Here is a 25,862-nt window from a genome sequence, read left to right as displayed (position 1 = left end):
CTAAGAATTTATTAATTAGAAAAGAGTCTTCCAGGGACTTTATTTTTTTAATTGGTTGTTCAACTGTAAAGCAGATAATTTCAAATTTAAGATCTAAATAATCAAAACAATAGTGGAATTAGGAAGAAAGGGAACATTACATGGAACTACTTGGAAGAAAACATACTAGAAATCTCCTTGATAAGATCCTAGAAAAAGGTATTTTAATAATCTGAAAGTCAAACGTTTAAAACAATTTTGGTCATAATTTAAAATTCTGAAAATGGAAGTTTTTTGTAGACGGATGAGAAGGTAAAACTGTTTACAGTTTTTTCTCTCAAGCTAAAACAGTTGATTCAACTAGCTCAGTAAATAATTTATACCAAAATCAAAAAATATATTAATATTTTAACCTGTAGCAAGAATATGTTCTTTATTGTAACAAACCAATGAAAGAAAATGCATTGAAAACAATTTATTAAACAGCAAGAACCACAAAAACAATTTAATTAATGAAGAAATTATTTAATAATTTTTTTTTTTTTTTTTTTTTTTTGCATCAAAAGTAACTCGTTCATAAAATTCAGATTTTCAGAGATATACCATAAAGAAAAAAACTGAAGAATAGACCAAAGGAAAGTGAATAGGTAATAAAAAAAATATTAAAAACAATTTTTTTCTTTTTTAGTTAATGGCAGCCAGAAAGGAGCTAAATTAAGCCAAGATATATTTATAAAATTATTGAAGGTCCTAGAAATTGGCAACAGAGAATTAGCACAATTTGCATTATTTACAAAGTATAGCAATAAACTAAAAGAAATGTATATCTTTTCCTTTCTTTAAACTAGAACTATTCTCAAAGCACAATATACTGCTTTAAAAACAGGTAAGGCCAAGCTGGGATAAACTTCATTCTAAATAAGTCATATCTAGGAGACAGAAAAAAAAATAACCCAAAAAAAAAAAAAGACTTACAAAGGATTCTAATATAGGACGAAATGGACAAAGCCTGTGGCTCATTTTGATTCAAACCAATTTCTTTATTCATGAATTTGCTGTACACGAGCAACAACAATCCCTCATTTCCCTTTGATTCTCAACCCCATTTTATATAAACTTGACTAATCAAAAGCCAAGGAAGTCATGCAACCTGTCATTCAATTCTATACTTTGTGTTTTGTCAAATCTTGGCAGGTTTTAATTACATATTCATACTGGAGGCAGCTGCTGCTGGGTTTTAAATATTTTTTTTTTATTACTTCTCATTACAGGCCTTCCAGGCATACATTAATTATTATTTTTAATGAATTTATGACATTGGTTGAACCTCATACATGAGTGTTTGTGTATGCATGTATTATGTATTGTGCAAATATGTGTGTGTATGTCATATGCAAATGTATGCATGCATGATTATGTAAAATGTGTGCAATTGAAGGCACACAAGGTTCGAAAACCATTATACAAATTTCATTGTTGTTCTATGATTCCACCATAGTTTCAGTTTATTTTATCTCTGAAAAATTGTCAGCCTAAATTAATTTATATATATTATATATATATATATATATATATATATATATATATATATATATACACACATACATACACACATACATAAGGATTTATAACAAATTTGCTCACTTTCAAATGGGGCTTTTATTTTCATTTCCGAGAGAAAGAAATAATTCCTTTAAAGATAAAGATATTAAGAATAAATATAATTGTTAGTGGATGCATGAATGCTGAGTAAATAACTATAGAAACTTAAGAAGTTGATGTTTAAGTATTGCAAGATATATCTGTACAAAAATCAGAATTGTTGAGACTAAGCCAAGGATTACATGGGATGTTGCATATAAAGCATTTATTTAGTGTTCATTTTAAAGTTAAGAAAACTTCAGAAAAATTTTAGGACAAATTTTTGTCTAAAAGAAAGATTGTGTGTGATGTGTATAAACATACACATACATTTATATATATATATATATATATATATATATATAACACATGCAGGCACACACAATTCAAAAAATTTCTAGGGACCTCACTTTCAACCAAAGATTCTGTGCATGGAAATAGGATAAAATTTTAATAAAACAAACTGTTAACTAATCTCTTGCTGAACCAATAATTGTTTTACCACTTTCATATGGCAATAGTTTTCCTTCTATATTATATATATATATATGCATAATTCAATTTTTTTAATACACACGCATATATATATTTATGCAGGAATATGTATAATATATATATGTGTATATATATGCACACACACACACGCAGATTCATACACTCACACAGATGTACATTTACATAACACATGTTCACACACTAAACAAGTGTGTGTGTGGTTAATGTTTGAGAGGTCAGCAACAGCAGCAGCAGCTGTCCCTCGGAATGGTCAGAATGGCCCACCCACAAGGCTAGAGCACATCAAACCGAGCCCTTTTTCTGTTATAAGGTTCTTTAACAGCCACATCCTTCTCGAGGTTTGTTCTGATCACTTGTAATCTTAATCTGATCTGGAAATTCATTATACAGCTCCACTTCTGTTTCTTGGGCTAAAGCATTCTTTGCAACCGTTTGGAAAGCCTGTTCAACATTTATTGCTTCTTTTGCACTAGTTTCAAAATAAGGTATCTCTCCTTTGGTATGGCACCAACCTTGTGCTCTTTTTGCAGAAACCTATCAATTGAAACAAATTAATTTTATAAAAAATTTATTACAGAAAAATAACAAAACACTACATGAAAAACCAAAAAAGACTATTAAGGAAATATAAATGAACATTTTTATCTCTTTAAACAAAAACTTATTAAAACTAATTTGATGTTAAAAAAAATTGGAAGACAATATACATCAATAGGTCTTTTGGAAGCTACTTTTAGTTGTTATTGTGCAAATTAATCTCTCAATAAGATGTAAAAAGGCAATAGATCTTCCTTCTCACAGCACAACAACGCAACTCAATTTTGGTTGCTTCCAAAGCTGTTTCAGATTCTTTTTCCAGTTGACATCACCCTGTTGGATATTTATGGGTGGATAAAAATGACAAAGACCTACATTCTACTCAATATACTTCCATTGAAAATATTTGGCTGAACATGTATTGATGTGTATGTAAACACATCCACTACATATTTTATTAATTCAAATCCTAAATACTGGTGACTGAAAACATGTGTCTGCATATTAATGGAGTTGTCAACTAGAAAACAATCCATGACTAGGTTCAATACCATCAGCTAGCACCTAAGGTACCTTTAACAAAGTCCACTCTGGTGCAAGCATTTGGAACAAGGTCTCCAGTTTGAGGATACTCCTATCTATCTTTCACACCAGTCTCAAAAGCCCTGTAAAGAGTTATAGACACAGTCTTTACTTCCTGACTCAAAGATTGAAAGAAAAACAAAAAACTGATAACTAAAAAAAAATTTAAAAAAAAAAACCTTGATAGAAAAATAATTCTTAATGTATAGCAGTGTATAATGAACAATAATTGAGATGTGTGCACTGATGATTACAGGAAGAAGAACATTACATACCGCTCTGTTCTCTAAATCAATTTTGTTTCCTATGACAACAAAAGGAAAATGCTCAGGGTCTCGAGGGCTAGCTTGTATGAGGAATTCATCCCTCCAACTGTCCAGTGATCTGAAAGTAGTTTGTGCTGTTACATCAAATACCAGCACACAGCAGTCTGCTCCTCGATAGAAAGCAACCCCAAGACTTTGAAAGCGCTCTTGACCAGCTGTGTCCCATATCTGCAAAGAAGTTTTGTAGCATTAGATTATAAAACTATACAAAAAATATATGTGCTTAAATATTATTTTGAGCTTGACCCAAATTGAATCAAGTTAATACTTCAATTTGACTACATAAAAATTTTTGACAAAAATGCACATGGACTTTTGTTTCTTTTGAAAAGATTGTAAATTTAAGAGGAACTGTTCTGATTATGATATGGCAAGGAAGTCATAACACAATCATAGTAGGGGGAGTGACTGATGAGAGAGAGAGAAAGAGAGAGAGAGAGAGAGAGAGAGAGAGAGAGAGAGAAAGAGAGAGAGTGTGTGTGTGTGTGTGTGTGTGTGTGTGTGTGTGTGTGTGTGTGTGTGTGTGTGTGTGTGTGTGTGTGTGTGTGTGTGTGTGTGTGTGTGTGTGTGTTATAAAATTGAAATGGTAGGATGGGCTACTTTTTGATTAAATGAGAAGGGTGGAAGAGTATTAGTGTGCAGGAAATGAAGTGACATAGGGGGAGTGACTGATATCAGAGAAGAGGACAACAGAGTTGCGTCAGTGACAAATATGGAGTGGCAGTGGGATGATAACATTATTACAGTGGTCATTCAAGGATATACATGCAACACTGCATACATACTTTCGCAAATACATAGATACATGCATCCACACACAACTTTTAAAAAACTTTTCAAGGAAAGGAAAGAATGGTGGGTGAGGAATACGTAGCCTTAAAGAGAGAGGGGTTGGTATGTTGACAACAATTGTTCGCAGGCAGTGTTTCTGTTGTTCATCAAACATACACACACACACGTCTACTATACATAATTTTAAACTTGTGATTACCAGTGTGTACATTTGTAAATGTGTGTGGTCTTCTCTGTTGCTGTCACATATTGTGAAATTTTCAAATTTGGTATATTGAGATAATTTTCTATGTTAAATCAGATTTTATTTATTTGTTCCAGAAATGTTACAGAGGTTTAAAGTCTAATCAATTTTAACTAATCAGAAAACAGGATTTGGAAGTTGGCATTTTCTGCACGATAGCTGTCAATCACAAAAAGAAAGCAAAATCATTATGAGGAAGATTTTTTATAAAACAAAATGCAAGCAAAGCATTATGACCAAAGTAGTAAGAACTTCTGAAGTTTGAATAAGTTTTAATGAATAAAGGTATGTGAAACAGTCAAACAGATATGTAAATAATACTAAAAGGGAAAAATCTTCAAAGCAGTTTTTTTTTTGAGGAAAATTGCACAAATCTGTCCGGATCAAGAAGCCTATCTGTCAAGGAAGGCATGGTCTGACATGGAATAAACAAAAATTTATATAAGACATTTTGTAAAAATTGTCCGGCAGCGGCAGGCTATTGTGTGTGTGTGTGTGTGTGTGTGTGTGTGTGTGTGTGTGTGTGTGTGTGTGTGTGTGTGTGTGTGTGTGTGTGTGTGTGTGTGTGTGTATATATATATACACACACACACACATACACGGGGTGCATAAGGTATTTGAGGACATAGCTTTTTGGGGTCATTGCTGCATTTTTTGCTCATTCTGTATCTTTGTTTCAGAAAATAATAATGCCAGACCCTCAGCTTACTCTAGAAATGAAGAAGCATGCTGTTATTGTGGTTATAAAGGCTGGGCTAAACAATTTAGAAATATCTTGATTTTTAAAAGTTGCCAGATCTTTTGTCTACAATGTTTGTAGGGAGCTAGAGAGTGAAGATGGAAACATATCACCAGTATCAAAGCATAAAAAGCATTCTAAACGCTCTGAAATCATCGGGACACCTGAATTTATCCAGCAAGTTCAACAGACCATTGATTACAATCCCAGAAAGTCCATGAGGTCAATTGCAAAAGATCTCTGTGTGTCAGAAGGAACAGTCAGAAATGTCCTCGAAGACATCAGATATAAGTCTTATATGATGAGGAAAGATCAATTTGTTAGAAAAAGCAAAAGAAAATCACATCATCATATCTAAAAGGCTCTTAAACTGAAAAATCCAGCAGAAGATTTGATTTGGTTTTTCTCAAACGAGAACAACTTTGACCAAGATCAAAAAGTTAACAGAAGAAATGACAGATGGTTATGTGCAGACCCTTCTGAAGTTCCAAGTGCTCTGCATACAAAATTTCCTGCAACTGTCATGGTTTTAGGGGTTGTCAACAATGAAAGACATGTGATGCCTCCTTACTTCTTTCCACAAGGTCTTAGAGTTAACTCTGTTGCCTGCATTAGGGTCCTAGAAATAATTGTTAAACCCTGGACAGTGTATGCAATGGAAGGCCATATACATTTCAGTAAGACTCTGCACTATCACACAAGGCTCTAGTAATACAGTAATGGATGACTGAAAATTTTCATGATCACATAACCCCTAACATTTGGCCTCCTAATTCCCCAGATATCAATCCGTTGGACGATTACATGTGGAGCATTTTTGAGAAAGAAGTCAATGAACATGCCCATAACACCAAAGATTCTTTCAAAGATGTCATAGAGTAATGTCCAAAATGGACCAGGGTCACTTGATTCAAGCATGTAGATAATGATTTAGTTCTCAAATAGAAACAGTTGTTGAAGCTGAAGGTGGCATTATTGAATAACATAATAGGAAAAAAGGTTTATTTTAATCCTCACAGTATTTTTTGACAAATAAAGTTATCTGTTATTATGTCTTTTTATGAACATAAATATGTCCTCAAATATCTTACGAACCCTGTAAATATATAAAATCAAGTTCTTCTGTTTTTCAGTGTGTTGTGTATATTGGGTTGGCAAGAAAGTAATTTCATTTTTTTTTAGTGTGAAATAAGTCTTTTTCTTGATACAAAAACTGAACTTTAATCAATTATATATTTTCCATTTCATTTGATGATGTTTTGCCATCTTTCTGGTAACTTCTTGATTCTGTGCATATTGAATGGCAAAAATTGAAGAAAGTGCAATTTCAGGTCATCATTATTGAAAGTTTTACCATTCAAAGAAGGGGTGGTGGTGGTAATTAAAAAAAAATTCCAGCAATTGCTAATGAATATGCACATGGGTGTAGCTGCTATAAGTATGAAAGATGAGAAATTACCGAGAGGCTAATTGGCAGTCATAACTAATCTATAACCAGTTATGAATAAAATCAAATACTTTCCACTATTTTGAAGATATCTGAAAGGTGCATTTATAAATAGAGATCTTTCAGCCAGTTCTATATAAGTTTCTTCAGCATTAAAACATTTTTTAATGAAATCAAAATTGTCATTATCAAATTTCACAAGAGACAATTTTAAAAAAAGCTGTCAGTATCAGTTTCTTACATAGGTACATGGTAATAACATTTGTATGGTAAATTGATCTGACAAGACAGTGAATCGGAAGAAATAAAAGTATTGCCTTACAGTATTTAATTATAACCCATTGTGGATCTTTTCTGTTTGGCTGCCACTTTTCAATTTCTTAAATTTTGTTCCAATTGATTTCAAATTTGGAGTGCTGATGTAGTTTTCTATGATAATTATTGACATGAAATTCATTTTCACCATAAATCAAATTAGAATTAATAGCTTTTAAAGTCTGCAAATTTTGGATAATTTTAGCCAATTGAAAGCTACAGACATATAGGTGTGTTTCCTTAGTAACAAGCCAAACATTGGCATAAAATGTTTTTACAAAATATTTAATTTGTTTAGTTTGTTTTTTTCTCCTCTCAAAACTAAAAAATGTAGTGTGTAGTAATTTTTTGCTTATAAAATGCATAAAACATGTTATCGTTGCAATGTTTTGTTGTCTTATGACTGCAGTCATGCACAAAATGACAGATTCCAAATCTTGTTTTCTGATTAGGTAAAAATGATCAAACCATAATCTTTTTTTTTATTTTCCTGGAACAAGTGAATTAGGCCCCGAGATTCGTGAAAAATTACATCAATACACCAAATTTGAAAATTTCAAAAGGTGCAGCCAACAGAAAAGACCCCACCTCACCTTGTTGTCATTAAATATATTGTTCAGTTAAAAGAAATTTAATGAAAAAGAAACAAAAAAAAAAGAGGGCCAGATCCTAGATAGTTGATGTTCAAAACAAAAATCTTTCCATAATGTTGACTATTATTCAATAAGTGTACTTTTACAGCTTACATCAGTAAAGTTCGAAGGTCACTTTTAAAATGGCTCCCCACCCCACATAAACATAAAATACAAAAACCTGGAATATAACCTTCAGTGGTCCAAATAATCTCAATTTTGAATGAAGCAGCAAACATGAAATAGCCCCATTTTTTTCCTAAGAGATGCAATAACCAAATTAAAATTTATGCTTCATGACTAATTGATTCCAATAATAAAATTATTCTGGAGAACCTTTCTGATTTAGACCAGAATGCATTAACTACATACCACAGCTTAATTTAAAACAAAGCCTCAAATTGTCAGCTTAGAAACAGTGTATAAACCAAACAAAAGGCTAATAAGTAAATATAAAAAATCGTAAATAAAAATTTGAACACACAAAATAAGGAACAGCTTTTCTTTCAAGCAGATTTTAAAAATTTCTATCACTACATAATGCACACATATATTTATGTAACATTTAACATCTGCCTTCCATAAAATAGCATGGTTTGGATAGTTTGACAGGCCCTGACAAGTCAGACAATTGCACTATGCTACAATGCCCCTTCCAATTGCCAACCATATTACAAAGTGTACCGATGCTTTTTTTCTTTTTTTTTTTGTGGCACCAGCACTTGTGAGGTCATCATGTCACCCACAAAACTAAAGAAATCCCTTACCTAAGTGGAAGTATAGTATAGAAGAACAGGTTTTTGCAAAGTGGTGATATGTTAAGGCATGAAAGAAGAGACAGGAATAGATTTTTTGGTGAAGAGAAGATGCATGGCTACCTCACATTGTAGAAGGGTGGGTGAGAGTAATTGGAGTGGTGCTGGAAAGAGATGATGGTAAAGAAGTGTGTCCTCAAGGAATAAGGAGATGAATAGAAGAGAGAGTGTGAGTGAAAGATGGTCCATAACAGGAGTAAGGGTGAAGTTATTGAATAGTGAAGTTATATTGATTGTCCAAGATAACTATCCAATGAAGAAATTAAATCACTATAATAATAATTTTCTATGATAATGGTGTGGACAAAATTATATGTTGTTCACATCACAGATTGCATCACTTAAGATTGTTTACTATGACATGCAAAATAATGAAAAGTACTTTCTGTTTATACATATTTGCTTCTGCATGCACATATACTTCTTAAAATTTTGTTTCAATAACCCCTTATAATAGGTAAAAATACAAAAGTGTTCTATGACCATCTGGTCAATATAACATTTAATATATATTCTTTTACTGATATCCATCATTGGACTGCTGCCATGCTGGAGCATCACCATGACTTTAGTTGCTCCCAGTACTTTAAGTTTGCTACTTATTTTATTAACTCTAATTTGCTGAACTGTAAAATTATGGGCCAAACAGAGACACAAATATACACAAATGACAGGCTTCTTTCCATTTTCTATGGTTTCATTCACAAGGCATTGGTTGACCCAGGACTGTAGTATCAGACACTTGCCCATGAACTCAAAGAGGGATCAAACTTGAAGCCATGCAGTTAAGAGAACATTTTAACCGTTAAGTGATGCCTGCATCTATTTATTTATAAAAACACACACATATATATATTAGAAGAGGGACTCAGGAAGATATGGGATGAAGTATTGAAGGCTGATCTCAAAATGATGAACCTTATGAAGGAGACGACAGAGGACCAAGATATGTGGTGCATCACTGTACTGAAGACCCACCCACAACAGAATTTAGATCCTAAAACCAAGGTGCCACATAAAAAGCACTGGTGATGGTGCCATGTAAAAAACACCCAGTCCAAATTAGGAAGGGCACCCAACCATAGAAACCAAACCAAAACAGGCAATGGGAGTTGGTTGGCCCCTGGCCTTGACAGTTCCTGTCAAGCCATCCAACCCATGCCAACATGGAAAACAGATCTTAAATGATTATATATGTTAAATTAGTTGAAATTATTTAATACATTATGCAATCTGCATAAAGAAATATCTCCTTTCATCTTAATAGGTTAAACCATATATATTGCACAATTTTTTTTTTCTCAATTAAAAAACAATTACCAGATTCTGAATGTCTGATGTTCAGGACAAAAATCCTTTCTTAATGTGGCATTGATCAATAGAGCATTCTTCATTGTGTAACTCTACATGAACTAATGTTCTTTGTGATATCAGTTTTGAAAGGCATCCGAAATTTCATTTTTTTTGGTGGTGGGTTTTGGAGCATGGCTAGTTACTAAATAAGGAACAATCATTTTAAACTTAGAAATCAAATACATAATTAGAAAATCCCTCCAAAATTCCACTTTCATTTGCTCAACCATTCAGATGTCTTTCATGAGATTTCACATCTACTGTAAATCAGATCCAATATTTAGGTTGGAGTTGCTGCCATGGTAGACACCTGAAAACAGCCGGAAATAATGAAAGTAGATTTCATCCCGCTTGCTAATCAATAGGTCCAAAGATCTAATCTTTGTAGGTGACATGTGACCTAGTTCCAACTCAAATATGATCTACTCTAAACAAAGAAACCAGTGAGTAGAGCCTTTTGAATGGTTTTATAATAGAGGAACCACGTAACTATACAAAGGAAATGCTATTGCCAGTATAATTATTTGGAGATGATTATAATCTAGATCATTACCCATATAATTAAAAGCTTTACCACGTAGATAAAAGTTTGTATACTAAGGTTGAGAAATTAGTCCTATTTTTAAGTTACATCATTTTTCATCAGTGTAATTCATTTATTAAAAAAACAGTAGTAGGAAGTTGATGCTTATTGAAGCTGCATTTATAAATTAATTTCTAATCCATTGGTATGCAATGAGCTAATATATTCAAGAGAAGATAAACAACAAAGACTGATTGCTAAATGACAGGAAAGAAAATAAAAAAAGTTCACAATTAACTTCATACTTTGTGTATGTATGTGTGTATAACATCGGTTTCAATCACTGAACTATGTCTAACATACTAGCACCACCTGGAGTAGTTCTTTAAAGTCAAGATCTGGGATCTCACAGTACATTTGAGCAGGGAGTAGTTTACTGTCAAGATCTGGGATCTCACAGTACATTTGAGCAGGGAGTAGTTTACTGGAATGTATTCAAGTGTTGGCTTGTCCAGCTACCATTTGAATGTTATAAAGTCTTTTTCCCCCCTTTGATCTCTTTTAGAATAATGTTAAATAAAGCAGGAAAAATTGAAATAAAAACTTATGTGATGTGAACTTGAATGTCAACAATGATGACAAAAAATCATAGCAAACACACATAACAATGGTATTCTTAATGACATCAGAAATTTTTATATATTTGCTAATAATTTAAATGACTCATAGTAGCAAATGTAGTAAGTGTTAGAGATTGTATAAATGATGGCAAATTTAATGAAAGGGAATGTAACCATGTGTGTAAATCTTCCAGTTGGCAAAGCATGGCCCAGCTTTTCTTATTCCCCCCAGACACAGAAGCTGTCAGATTGTAATGGACCAACAATTAAGCAGCTTCGTTACTAAAAATACTCTACCTCATCCTGTTGGTTCCAAAACCTTAGGGCAACTACAAATATAAAATGAAAAGCAGGTCTAGTGAGATTGTAGAGACGCTGAAGTAGAGATGAGTTGATGTGTGCAGGAAAGGATCCTCAACTAAACTCCTCACAGGCAAGAAACAGCAGTAAGTACAAATTTTTCTGGATATTGAACAGTAAGAACAGAGTTGGGGTAGACATACTTAGCTGAGAATCAGACAAAGAAATTGAGGTAGTTAGGGTGTAGGATAGGATAAGATGAGGCTAATTACTAGTTTCAGTTAAAAGTTCTTTTCAAATTTTTACAGATGATTTCTGGCAACTCGTATCTCTATGTCATATCATTAATTTGATATAACTTAATGTCCAGTTGTTGCTGAATTGTTTATTCTTTATTTTACAACTTTGATAATGAGTGGTGAAATTAGAGTCATTTTATTCTACTTGTGAAAAAAAAAGACTGAGTGCAAGAGCAGTGACAAGAAATTAATGATGTGGAAGGCCCAGGAACTGTAGTGAATGTTTGGCACAAAACTAGTTCAGATGCTTCAAGGAAAGTAACCCCTGCCTTGAAGATAAACCAAAGTCAGAGAGACCTTCTATTGTGGAAGGAGAGGCTTGGTTTGAAATAGTTAACAGCCAAGCATGAGCACTTGTACACTGTCAGCAGAATTTCAAAGGGGTGTTGCACTTTGAGCATGTCCCAGATAGTCATGCTGTGAATACTAACCATTATGCTCAACAACTGCAGTGAGTATCTGACGCTCTGAAAGCCTGCTACTGCCATTGGTCAATTGATGTGTAATTCTACAGTATGATGATGCCCCAGCACACACTGCCAATGTAACCAAGCACAAGGTTGAGGAATTTGAGGGCTGGAAGTGCTGCCCCACCCTACCTGAGGTCCAGACTTTGCACCATCAGATTACCACCTTTTCTAAGCTATGGCTTATATTCTGCATAGACAGAGGTTCAACAATGTCAAAGTTGAAAAGAGGTACAGAGAGTGTTTTGCCTCTAAACTAGCTAAATGGTATAAGCATGGAATTAAACTTCTGACACAATGATGGCAACAGGCAATGAAATTTGATGGGATATATTTTGATGAATGAACGTTTTTCATGTTATTTGTGTGAACTACTAAAGCTTGAGATACAAAAAAAAACTTTTAACATAACCTGGTATAGACAACTCAAAAGCAACATCTCAGCATACATCTTACAGGAAGAACTACCATAAGATTAATAAGACAGCTTCTATGATATTCATTTGCAGGTTACCATAATTGACAACTTCATTATTGTAAGTAGCAACTTCAATGGATATGTTGGCCAACATGATGATGGCTTCTGTGACATACATGGACATACAGTTCAAGAAATCTAGAAAGTGTAAGGCTCCTCGAGTTCTGTGATGCAAATTATCTAACAATTTGCAACACACTCTTTAAAAAAAATTAGCCAAGCACCACCTCATCTACCAAATTGACATACAAACAAGTCAGATTACATTCTCAATGAGAAAATGGACAGAAGGGATATTATAAATCCCTAAAGCTTTCTTGAAGAATACACTACACAAAATAGATTAGGGGCTAAGTGATTTAAGTCATAGCTAGGCAGACACAGAAACAGCAGACAGGATGGAGAAGGAAGAAATGATAAACAAATCTAACAGTTGAGAGCAGGTTATGAGAAATTGTAATTGACGCATACGACTGCTGAGAGAGATCTAGAAAACTGTAGCATAAATAACAACTGGGTATTTCTACAAAATAATACACTTAGTGCTACAGATCAGATGTGGTTGGAGCAAAGATAATGTGATGGAATGATACTGTTGATAGGGCAGTAAAGGCTAAGAGACCAGCTTAGAAAACCAAGGATGGTGGCAGTAGGGTACATTGTTGAATAGAAGAGTAGCTAAAGCAGCAAGCTGGCAGAGACGTTAGCACGCCGGGCAAAATGCTTAGCAAGATTTCATCTGCCGCTACGTTCTGAGTTAAAATTCCGCCGAGGTCGACTTTGCCTTTCATCCTTTCGGGGTCGATTAAATAAGTACCAGTTACGCACTGGGGTTGATATAATCGACTTAATCCGTTTGTCCCCTCTGTGTGTAGCCCCTTGTGGACATTAAAGAAATAAGAGGAGTAGCTAAGCGACAGGCATATTTAGATAAGGGTGAAGTGTAAAGGAAGAGATGTGTACATGACCTACATGAGGATCAGTGGCATGATGTGTTCAGGATTGCAAGACAGTAAGTCATTGGCAAGAAGTGTATTCCAAATAATGAAAGCTTGCTTGCCAACAATGTGGAAAACAAGAAAGTGGCATGTATGGAAGTACTATTAGGAGAGTGCTGCATGGAGAATACATAAGATAAACTGCATCAAAAGCAAAAGGTAATGCCTTAGAGAGAAGCAACTATAGAGAAATCAAACTATTAGATCAAGCTATGAAGGCCACAGAGAGGGACTCATAGCACAATTTATCTGTGACAGAGTAGACCTAGATGAGATGCAGTTTGGATTTGTGCATGAAAGAGTCCCATAGATGAAAACTTCCCAGGGAGATTTTGCTGACTTTGTGACTTCATCATCGTTTTTATTCTTTTTGTTATATTTAAATTTTTATATTGAAATTTTCGTGCATACTTGGGATACTATTTTTGAAAGAATATCTCAAGTTATCTGTACATTTCATAGTGAAAAAGCTGCAAAAAGGCTAGGAAAAACTTGAACAGATGACTATTTACATTATTAAATACTAAATCTTTTCTGCAATACTGCAGATTTTTGCTATAATCTGACCACAAGTGAATATACTAAAAACATTTGAATAAACAAATCCATTATCACTTATTTTCTGCCCAATCATTATAGAACTGATTCACTAATTTTAAAAATTCTAAATGGTATGTTAAAAGTAAAAAATGAGTCATATTACTAGAAAGTGTTCATTGGAGAAAGATGTGAACAAAGTCTGTAAATAGGAGAAAAAAGAAACTGATGAAAACTGTCCATCTTTGCTCAGCTCATTTGACCTATCATATAAAACACCTTGGTGCAACTGATATAGAATGTGATGGAAAAGATTTATACAAAATAACAAAATAGTAAGTTTTAGTCGCTATCAAGTGTCACAAATACAACAGATGAACTTATCTTGGCCAATGTCGTTATTTCAGGAATTTGAAACAATGGCTGTGAAGTTTGAGAAGAGCAGCTGATCACATGCACAAAGTTCATATTTCACTTGTGTCATTGCTTTATGTTCCTCAACAAGGAACTTAATTGCTTGCTCCAGCTGATTGGTCTGAACAAAAGCTGAAAACTCCACCTCACTTTACATCTGAGTAGTTAGTGTAAGATAGTGTGAATGATGAGATAAAGATGAGCTGAGAGATAAACAGGAGGAATTAGTTGTAGAGTGCAAGAACAATAATTGCATTAGTATGGACATGTGTTGACTTTGGTGAAGCTAAGTTCACTATTCAGAAATAATATTTTCAGATATTTAACCATGGTCAGGCAAAACAGTATAAAAGGAAGTAACAGTACATACAACAATCTTGAGTGAAAAATGAACTTAAAAACTGAAAAAAAAGAGTGTTACCTGCATTGTGACAAGCCTGTCTTCCACCATTACTTCTTTTGTTAGGAAATCAGCTCCTATTGTAGCTTTGTATTGGTTGCTGAATTTTTTATTCACATATTGATTCATCAAAGAAGTCTTTCCAACACTATAAAAGAAAAAGAAAAATGCCATCTCAAAATAGTTATGAAACCAAAATTACTTAAAAAAACATTTTTTAAAAAAATGATTCTTTTGAATTGATATACATGTAAGATATATATTTCTGTTAATTGGCTAAGTTATAAAGTGACTCAAGTGCTGTGAGTTTTGTGAATTGGCACTTGAACTGATTACAAATTAGGGGGACTTTGTTGATAAAAAAAAAATCAACTGAAATGACAAAATATATCTAAAACATAACCATTTTGTTGCAGATTAAAAACTATTTACTTTCAGATATCAAAGTACCCTGATAACTTTAAATTCTTGAGTACTGCAAGTCATCAATTCTATGGTGATAAGAGTTGTATGATATTGTTTAGGCTTTCTATATTGGAGTTGATATATTAGGCATTATTTAGGTGTATGTGTATACACTTATGATTTATAAGCTCCTTAATTAAAGAAAAGACTTGCTACTTTTTTTCATGAGCCATAGAAAATAAAGAGGGCACTAAAAGAAACAAAAATAGATTATGTAAATAGAATGTGGAATGAATAATTTACAAGAGTTGTGATTTGGATTAATAGAAGCTACAGTAAAAATAAAAACAAAAAGCATGGGCTAGGATCCAAAGATAGTCAGTAAAAGAAATTTTGCCAATAGATTAATTTTCCTTTCTTATTGTCAAGCTTAGAACAGTGGCAAGGAATTTCTGGTTATTTATAAACAATAGAATTTTATAGGACACTAAAATAATCTGGACAAAATAAACCAAAAAGGTTCTAAAATTGTAACTGTTCCATTGCCAACAATAACTCTCAATCAACAGTTAAGCCACAAAATTATTCTACAAGACTGCTGAGACCTCCTTCAGTCATGACTGACCATGGGATTGCATCTAGAAAGTTACCCTCCGAGGCACAAGTCCGGGCAAGGTTGTTTATGGAAGACCAGCAGCCACCCATGCATACCAGCCTCCCCTCTCCATGCCACTGATGTTATCCAAGAGAAAGGCAGCCACCTGAATTCATATATAATTACTATTTCAAATTATACCCAAGCCTTGCTTGGCATACTTTAAATCTACAACTATACCAGCTTTCAATATTGTAATTTTGATTAAGTTTCTTGGCCCTCTACCTTAAGTATGTTAGCACCCACTTTTTGATGGTAATTTCAAGTTGCTGAAAAGGCTCTCATGAAATTTACTTTCACTTAAATAACTGAAATGACCCATCTCAATAGAAACCAATTCACTTATTACCACTCCTCTTTAAAGGAAAGTTGATATTTTGAGACAATGTTATCTAGTTATAATAGCAGAAGGATTAAGAACTCTGATGGGGGTAAGGATCTTGATTTCATAAAGCACAAGGTCTGTTTTACAGACAAAGGTAAATAAAAAAATTACCCACTTTCTTTTCACTAGATACAAGGCCTTTTTGTAGAAGATGTTTATTGCTGATTGAACAAACCTACAAGCAGCATGAAAGCAAAGTCAACCAAAGCCTAATATGAAGTTAGAACTTCAATGCAATAAACAAGATGCACTAAAGTACCTAGTTAAGCACTTTGTCTAGACCAGTTCCACCACTCTCTTTTGAGTAGGAATATTAAATTTTAATTTGTTAAGTCACAGGAATGAAGTAATTCCATACAGGTATGCTATTTTAAGCAGAAATTAAAACTGATAAAATGAATGATGAAAGTACAGAAAATTTAACACTTCATTATGAATTTTTCATAAGCTTTGTACTTCATTAAATATTTCAGATAACACTAGATATGTTCCTCATCTCTCAATCATTTTGTATAACTATTATTATTGCAGCACACATATCAATTTTGATCTTGTTTTCTTTAACCTGCTACCTATTTCAAATGCTTAAGTTTCCAAGTACGTTCAAAAACCTGTATTCATAGCCTCTATGTCTAAATATGTATAGCTCAGGGCCATGTATCTTGAATACCATTTCTTCTGCTTCTTGGATACTGTTTAGCACAAGTCAAATGGCTTTGCAAGTTGGAAACAATAGGCTTCCAAATAACACTATGTTTCAGTAAATAGAATGTAAAAAGTTAAAATTAACATTGTTTTAGATGAGAGAGAACTCCTTATCAATTGTATATAAGAGTAACTAAACTCACATAACTAGCAATTCAATACCAAATAGCTAGTCAAAATTCAGATCCAACTCTATAGTGCTGAAAGCAGGAGCATCTAGTTGCTAAGCCAGCTAGAAATGGCAGGCGAAACTTCCTCAAATCACACCCTACCACTTTGAAAGGAAAAGGGCAGGAGTACAATGCCTTTGATCATAGGGTTGCTTGATCAGGCAATTTGAGTCTAAACAATTACAACAGAAACCACAATTTAACAACATTCTGAGTAAACTAGAAAGCAAAAATATAATCATAAAAGAATTTGTAAATATTTTATAAAATATTTTGTATTCATTTTCCCCAGACTAAGTATATAAAAAGTGCACTACCCAATCACATAACTCCGGGTCTAGTCTCACTGTGCAGCACCTTGGGCAAGTGTTTCCTACTACATTTCTGCTAAGCAAAGTTTTGTTTGCCTGTATAACAGTAGCACTTGAGGCAAGCTTCTTAACCACACAGCCATGTCTTACCAGTTTAATCTCCAATGATCTGATAATGCAACAGGTTGTACTGGGTTACATGTTATCACTAGAACACTCAAGCAACCTCTTTCTCTCTCTCACACACACACACACACACACACATACATGGTAGCAGATTGACAGTTGTCTGAGTGAACAGAACACTGCAGTATTTGCTTCAATTTACTGCACCCTGAGTTTAAATGCTGCTGAAGTCAACTTCCCATCTTTTCTAGGTTGCTAAAAAAATAGCAGCCCAAGGTGGTGGATTGGTAGAAATATAAAAATGCTGGACTGGATATCCTGCAGTATTCTGTTTCTTTGCATTCTGAACTCAAATCCCACTATGACCTATATGGGTAGTAGATTTAACTCGCTACATGGCCTAGTACCCACCACCACCTAATAGCCTGAATACCTTTAGTACAGTTCACTGTGGTATGCATCCAGGCCAAGTTTCCTGATTGAGGATATTTTCCTTGCTGGCTCCCTCTCCCCATATTCTTGACACCCCTGTCACTGGCCATGGGTACTGCCTTCCCTACTGACTAAAAAGATTTTAAAAATGAAAAAAAAAAGCCCACCCATGCACACACACAAATACACAATTATAGATATATAAATGTATAAACACATTTGTGTGGTGCAGTATATAGGGCACAACATAAGCAATATTTACATGTTCCTTTATATTTTGAAAGATGCATTTGTTAGGAGAAATCAAATTTTGAAAAATAATTTAGTTCTTTTAATTCAGAACATAGGGTACATATAGAAGAAGCATGTTGGTATGTTTATTTAATATATCCTTATATGTCTTTCATTAATGATCAGATGTTTTGCAAGGATATACCTTAATCTGATTACTTCAAAAATCAGAGTTAGTACAAAAAACAAAATATCAGCCGCAGTAATATCCACAAGATCTTAAGACTGCACTGCATGCCCTAAAGGGATTTAAAAATTTTAACACTGAAAATTTGTCAAAATCTTTTGAACAAATTACCTTGTTCAATTTTCAATGAATACCTAAAACTCTCAGATGCAATAGAAGACCTTTCTAATCTCCCTTTTCATCCTGTTGAAAAAATGTTTGAAAGTCATGCAATTTTGAAAATGTAGTTTTCTTTCTGTCCTCCTCTCTTATCTGTCAATACCTCTATCAATGTTGTCATCTTTGTAAATGATGTTGCTTAACAATCAGCTGATCTGATGGTTGAATTGAAACTGACCTCAAATAGAAAAGCACTAAATCTAAAAACAGAAGCAATTTAGTCTTTCATAAAAATATTTTGTCTACACTGTAGAGCATCTTTTCTGTATTGAAGAGAAAGTTTACCAACAAAAATAGAACAGGAGAAAAAAAGAGTTTATGGGTTAGCTCTTATGTCAATTGAAAAAGATTTACTCAAACTAATTAAAGCAGATTTCTCAGAGAATATAATAAATATACTTGCCCTGAAAGATTGAAGAACTGAATTAATTTATAAATGAAGCAAATGAATAACATTTTGTATGTTGTCTTTTTCGATTATTATTTTAGACATTAAACAGCAATTCTCATAACCATGCTATGAAACTAAATGGTTTCTCTTTATGAAATAATTGCAAAAATGATTCAGCTCAATAAGTATTTATTGCATGACTAACCTCAAAAGTCATCACGTGCATGCATGCGTGCGTGCGTGCGTGTGTGTGTGTCTATATTTTCTACCCACTATTCTTGAGGGGGTCAAGGTGGTAGAATCCTCAGGCAATTGCTCCATAGGGTCCTATCAGAATCAACTGTCATATTTTCTGGCTGGGTCCCCAAGCATGACCAACTAAGACTAAGGATATTATCCAACCATCTCATTCTTATCTACTCTTAGCTCTCCTGCTGGTTGGCTTGGTTTGAAGAATCTGTCTTATTATTCTCTATGATGTTTTAATCACATGTCTGTAGCAACAGAACTCTGATCTCTCAACGTGCAGAAGTTATGGCTTGACCTGGAGTGGCTTCCTCATCTCCAAGCTCTATGTTCTGTTGAGCAATGTTACTCCACAGATCCTTCAGGATCTGTTCTGACTTTAGAATGGCAATCCCGCCTTCCATTTATCCTTGTCTCTCCATTAGTTTACTATGGTACATTTCTTCACCTTATTAACTAGCAGTAATTTTAATCTCAATGAATAGCTATCACTTCATTTTCCTTTATCTTCCTGTGCATTTTTTGCAAACTCATTGCCAAACAACTGTGTGTGCATGCGTGTGTGTGTTAGACTATCACCAAGTTATAAGCCCCACCACCAGTTTCCCTTTGTCCAGCCAATTGTATATTTTCTTCCATTTATCATTACAGTGACTAGTTTTCCTTATCTGGGTTTTACTTGTCTGAGCAATAATCTGCACAATCGGGAAATACCAAAATAACAGACTACTGGATCAAACACACACTGCAGTGACATTGAATGTTTTGTCTCCCATTTGTTAATACTAATGCATACATGTGTGCATTCAAGTATATATAAACAGGATATAAATTTTGTGTATGTAAACAAAATATTCCCACACCAATCCTCAGCCTGTCTTTTCTATTTATATTCCTAGTGCATAGTGAATTGTGTCAAAAAATTGTCATTCTCTCACATCTTGATTATTTGTTGAGATTGCTGGTCTTTATGTTTAAAGCCCGAGATTAACAGAGAATCTAAAACCAAGTTCTAATTGTTTATTGATTGAATAATTCCCCAAATTTACATATTGTGCTTTAGTTATATGAGTGTAAAATATTTTCAATTTATGCTCTGTAAAGTCAGAGGTGGTAGAAAGGGTATCAAGATGTAAAAACCAGGATAAAATAGGAAATACTAGAGATGTGAGCTTTGCAAACTGCATAATGCCTTCTGCCTTTGGAGATATGTGGAATGAGAATAGAGAAAAAAAAAACAAGGGTTAGCAACAGAAAGCATCTGGCTATAAAACGATGCCTCAATAATACATTTATTTACCAAAATGAATGTAAAACAAATGAGTGAATACAGAAGTCACACACAATGTTTAATAAATATTTGATCATGGAGTGAAAATAGACTTCAAGAGTAATCCACATATGTTTACCAACCAAAGGAGAGGATTGACCTGATTGGTTTTGTCTTTCATTATCTCTTTAGCATTCAGATTACCAAATGTAATGTATGTTTATTCACTTTGTTTTGAATTAATCATGCATTATCTTGTAGCTTCAAAACTCCAGTGAAGCAATTGTTTATTTTTAGAATAGCATTGTAAGGTAGGTGTGAGAGGCCAGCTATGACCAGACTGAACATTAAAAATAGGTAGAATATTTAGGATGGATATGGCCAATTTAAATGCTGAAGGGTTTAACTCATTGGGCATTGCTTACCCTGGCCTTCTAGCTGCCAAAACTTAGCTTCTTGTAGAAACTGTAAACAAGTAACAGCCAGGAATTAAAATCTACAACATCATTTAACGTGTCTTCTATGCTGGCATGGGTTGGACAGTTTGACAGGAGATGGCCAGGTAGAAGACTACACTATGCTACTGTGTCCGTTTTGGCATAGTTTTTACAGCTGGATGCCTTCTAAATGCCAACAACTTCACTGTGGACTATGTTTTTATGTGGCACCAGCACCAGCAGGGTCACCAAGACAAAGAATTTTGAGAGGGGATAGGTCATTCACATTATATATATATATATATATACATACATACATATATATATATACATACACACACATACATACATACACATGTATTTGTTATTTTCATTTATAATTAACAGTACTTTGTGCAATACCACAAAACATTGTACTTAAACATTTAATTCTTCATTATGTTCATGGATAGAAATGAAAATACACTATCAACCTTGCTTAACAACTGCTCTGGTGACATGGAAGCAATGCTAGAAATGTCAAAAATATCTATATACTCCAAGACTTAACTGCCACATATAACTGAGTAAATAATGTCCTTATATTACCCAAAATTACTTGTTCTTCATTATAAATAGAAAACACTCGACATGTTTTCCTGTCTAAATCAAAGAAGAAATTCAAAATACCAAGTCTATTTTTGACCTGAGTGTAGATATATCTGCAGATGAAACTTTCTCCAAACTCACCTATAACATTAGGCCTCTAGAAAACACTTCACCTAAGTAGGTTACATTACTGCTCTTAACTTGTCTCCTAGTAGCTCAGGTCTCATCTAGCAAATTTGTAAAAATATTTCACAAGGTAAATATCACAAATTACTAGGAATGCCAGCTATTCTGTTGCTATCTGGAAGACTAATCTGACCCTTAAGCTAGTTTCTCATTAAACCTTTCAGGAAAGTAACACGAGAAACTCACATTAACGGACGATACTGTCACTACCCCTCAGTGTTTAAAAAGGTCTTCTGCAGAAGAATTTTCAATCTGTTATCCAGCCTAAAGATCTTCAAGGACTTCCCTCTGATAGTGATGTCCTTGAAGCCAATGGGTTCAAAATAAAGGTCACAACTGCAGCCAGGGTACCACAAAAAAAAAAAAAAAAAAAAAAAAAAAAAAAAACGTGCAGCTTTGCCTAATAAGTGAAGTGATGTATAATCTGACATCATCAAACCAGCTATCTTGCTATGTGGTAATAGTCATGGTTGAAAGGTCAAACTTTAAGAATGTTGACTAAATTGATGCTTGTCTGCTCTACCACATGGTGCACATAATGAAAGAATTATTACTGTCATTACTAAAGTATCCGGATGGCTTGGATTAATGGCTATCTAATAATACTGTGTGGAAACATAGAAATACATTCTGTAAATCCAATACCAGCAGCACCCTTGTTACAGGTATAAACACTGGCTGTTCATTCACACTTCTGGTCCTATTCATTGGTATGTGTGAAGTTTCACATGTTTGCTCTCTGTGGATTCAATGTAGCGCAACAACTGCAGCTACTGCTCAAGATTGTGTGCCCACTTTGAGATATTTAGCTCAGATTTAAATACCTTCCTCTAAGAAAGCCCTAGCTAAACGTCCAGTAGTACTTTCAGTGATCTTCCAACACACACACACACACGCACGCACACATATATATATATATATATATATATATAGGAGAATATACAAAAAATAACAGACGAGGACAGGTGGTGTAAATAACAAAAGTATATATATATATATTAGGTACAGACATGGGACTGTGTGGTAAGAAGTTTGCTTCCCAACTACATGATTCTGAATTCAGCTAAAAGTTAACCAAAGCTCTGTCAGTAGACTTGGTAGACTGTGTATGAAAGTGAGAGAGAGAGTGTGTATGTGTGTGAGTATATACAGGGTGTTCCAGAAGTCTTGGGCACATTTCAAATCCTCATTTCTGCTGGACTATGATTCGTAGTAAGATGAAACTGGTACCATTTTAAAGCTAAATTCATTAAGTTTTTTTTACATATTTCTTCAGATCCAGTAATGGCGTTCACTCAACAAGAAAAGGCATTTTGCGACCTTGAATTTGCAAAAACTGAATCATGGACACTTGTTCAACATGCATTACGCACAAAATTCTGAAAAGAGGCACCAGAAAGGAAGTCCATATTGAGATGGCATGGTAAATTCATGAAGGATGGGTGTTTGTGCCCAGCTAAGAGAACGGGACGCCCCTCAACTTCAGATGATACAGTTGAGCAAGTTTGAATTGCCTTCAAGCAGATTCCCCATAAATCGATCAGAAGAGCCAGTAGGAAGCTTCAGCTTCCTACAACTGTTTGGCATATCTTAAAAAGACAACTGCAGATGACACCTTACAAGCTACAGTTAGTCCAACAGTTGCAGGACACTGATAAACCAGCTCATTGTGGCTTTTGCATTGCAATGCAAGTTGGAAGATGACGGATTTGATGACCAGCTTGTTTTTAGCAATGAGGCGACCTTCCACGTAAATGGCAAAGTTAACAAGCATAACACTCAGATATGGGGTACTGAAAACCCACATGAACTTCTTGAGCATCAGCGAGATTCCCCAAAGGTGAACGTGTTTTGTACCATGTCCAAGAAAGCTGTCTACAGATCATTCTTCTTCAAAGGAGCAACAGTCAATGGTGACACATACCTCGACATGCTGGAAAACTGGTTAATGGATAAGTTAGAGTGAGGAAGAGTCTGATGACTTCATTTTCCAACAGGATGGGCACCACCGCACTGGAGCCTCAGGGTTAGACAGTATCTGAACACAACACTGCCAGACAGATCGATTGGATGGTCTGGGCGAGATGATCGCATTCTCATGCCCTGGCCTCCCAGGTCTCCAGATCTCACACCCTGCGATTTCTTTTTGTGGGGGTTTGTGAAAGGACTGGTCTATGTGCCTACCCTTCCAAAAGACGTGGATGAACTGAAGGCCCGAATAACAAAAGCTGTTGCAACCATCAACAACGCAATGCTGGAACACGTTTGGCAAGAATTGGACTATCGGCTTGATGTGTGCCATGTGACCAACGGTGCTCACATTGAACATCTTTGAACACTCGATAAAAAAACTTGAAATTGTAGGTTTTCAGAATATATCTGATGCGCTTTTATGTCCTTGATGGTTTTCGAGATATTTAATGTCAAAATGTGCCCAAGACTTCTGGAACACCCTGTATGTGTGTGTGTGTGTGTGTGTGTGTGTGTGTGTGTGTGTGTGTGTGTATATATATATATACATACATATACACACACAATTTGTGTTTATGCATGCATGTGTATTTGTGTCTGGAGTTTTGACACTGCATGATAGTTGTAAATGAGTGTCATTGTCATACAATCTGTCGTTCATTTCCAGTATTCAGCAAGATGTTTGGCCATGGGAAAATATTAACTAATCTTGGAAACAGGTGACAGTTGGCAACAAGAAACTGTTGAAGTCATCTACAAAACTGAGGTCACCTTTATTCAGTCAAATAGGGAACAAAAAAAAAAATATATATATTGGACCGTGCAAAAGTAACTTAAGAGACACCAGCCACTAGTCTTCTTTCCAACACGTAGACAAGAAAAGTACAAAACTAGAGGCCAGAAATTTTAAGTTGCAGGCATCTCAACAAGTTAATGTATTTGAACTGGAAGACACTGCATCCCTTTTTGGATTAGACAATATGTATAATCCATATACATATACAAAATGGGCAATAAGTATAGGTGTTGTTTATGTGGTTGAAAACCTTGCTTCCCAACAATGTGGCCTTGGGTTCAGTACCATTACACAGCATCTTGGGCATGTCTCTACTATAGCCATGGGCTGATCAAAGTGCTATGATTTAGTTTGAAGGCAACTGAAAGAAGTCCGTGTGTGTGTACCCTTGCCTTGACATGTGATAATTGTAAATGAGCATCACTGTCATGGAAGTGATGCTATTCATTTCCCATCTTCCACAGAGAAATATTACCTTGCTTTGAAACAAGAGAGGGTTGGCATCTGGTCATAAAAAAATTGCCTCAGCAGATTCTGCTTGACCCCTGCAAGAATGGAAAAGTGAAGATTAAATGATGATGGGCCTGATGGAGACATAATCCATTTCTACTTCTATTTAATCCCAAGATTAAAAAAGGACACTCAAGACAGATGAGTTGACTAGCCAAAACTAAATACATTAACTCTTCACAACTGAATATCCAACATTTTCTATACATACATACCATATAAATATATAAATAAATATATATATATATATAAATATATAAATAAATATATATATATAAATATATAAATAAATATATATATATAAATATATAAATAAATATATATATAAATAAACATATATATAAATATATATAAACATATATATAAATATATATAAACATATATATATAAATAAACATATATATATAAATAAACATATATATATAAATAAACATATATATATAAATATATATAAACATATATATATAAATAAACATATATATAAATATATATAAACATATATATATAAATATTTAAATATATATATATATATATAAATAAACATATATATATAAATATATATAAACATATATATATAAATAAACATATATATATAAATATATATAACATATATATATAAATAAACATATATATATATATATATATATATATAATAAACATATATATATAAATATATATAAATATATA

The 25,862-nt window shown here is 33.9% G+C and overlaps 1 protein-coding gene and 1 pseudogene across 4 annotated transcripts in view; one reads left to right on the top strand and one right to left on the bottom strand.

Moving 5' to 3' along the window:
- Window positions 1-995: 995 nt before the first annotated feature.
- LOC106881634 (ras-related protein Rab-7a) overlaps window positions 996-25,862 on the bottom strand; it is a 49,845-nt gene continuing 24,978 nt past the window's right edge. For all 4 annotated transcript variants that reach the window (XM_089354144.1, XM_089354143.1, XM_089354145.1 and 1 more), the window contains exons 3-5: window positions 14,976-15,102; window positions 3,531-3,749; window positions 996-2,670 (exon numbers count right to left, since the gene is read on the bottom strand). In XM_089354144.1, the coding sequence (XP_089210270.1) occupies window positions 2,452-2,670; window positions 3,531-3,749; window positions 14,976-15,102 (565 nt within the window). In that variant the 3' untranslated portion in view covers window positions 996-2,451. The remainder of the gene's footprint in view (window positions 2,671-3,530; window positions 3,750-14,975; window positions 15,103-25,862) is intronic.
- LOC149135285 (uncharacterized) lies at window positions 23,183-24,233 on the top strand (annotated as a pseudogene).

Source organism: Octopus bimaculoides, chromosome 6 (genome assembly GCF_046866305.1).
Source record: "Octopus bimaculoides isolate indiv1 chromosome 6, ASM4686630v1, whole genome shotgun sequence".
Taxonomy (NCBI): Eukaryota; Metazoa; Mollusca; class Cephalopoda; order Octopoda; family Octopodidae; genus Octopus; species Octopus bimaculoides.
The sequence above is the reverse complement of the archived record's forward strand: the minus strand, read 5'-3'. Positions and strand labels throughout refer to the sequence as shown.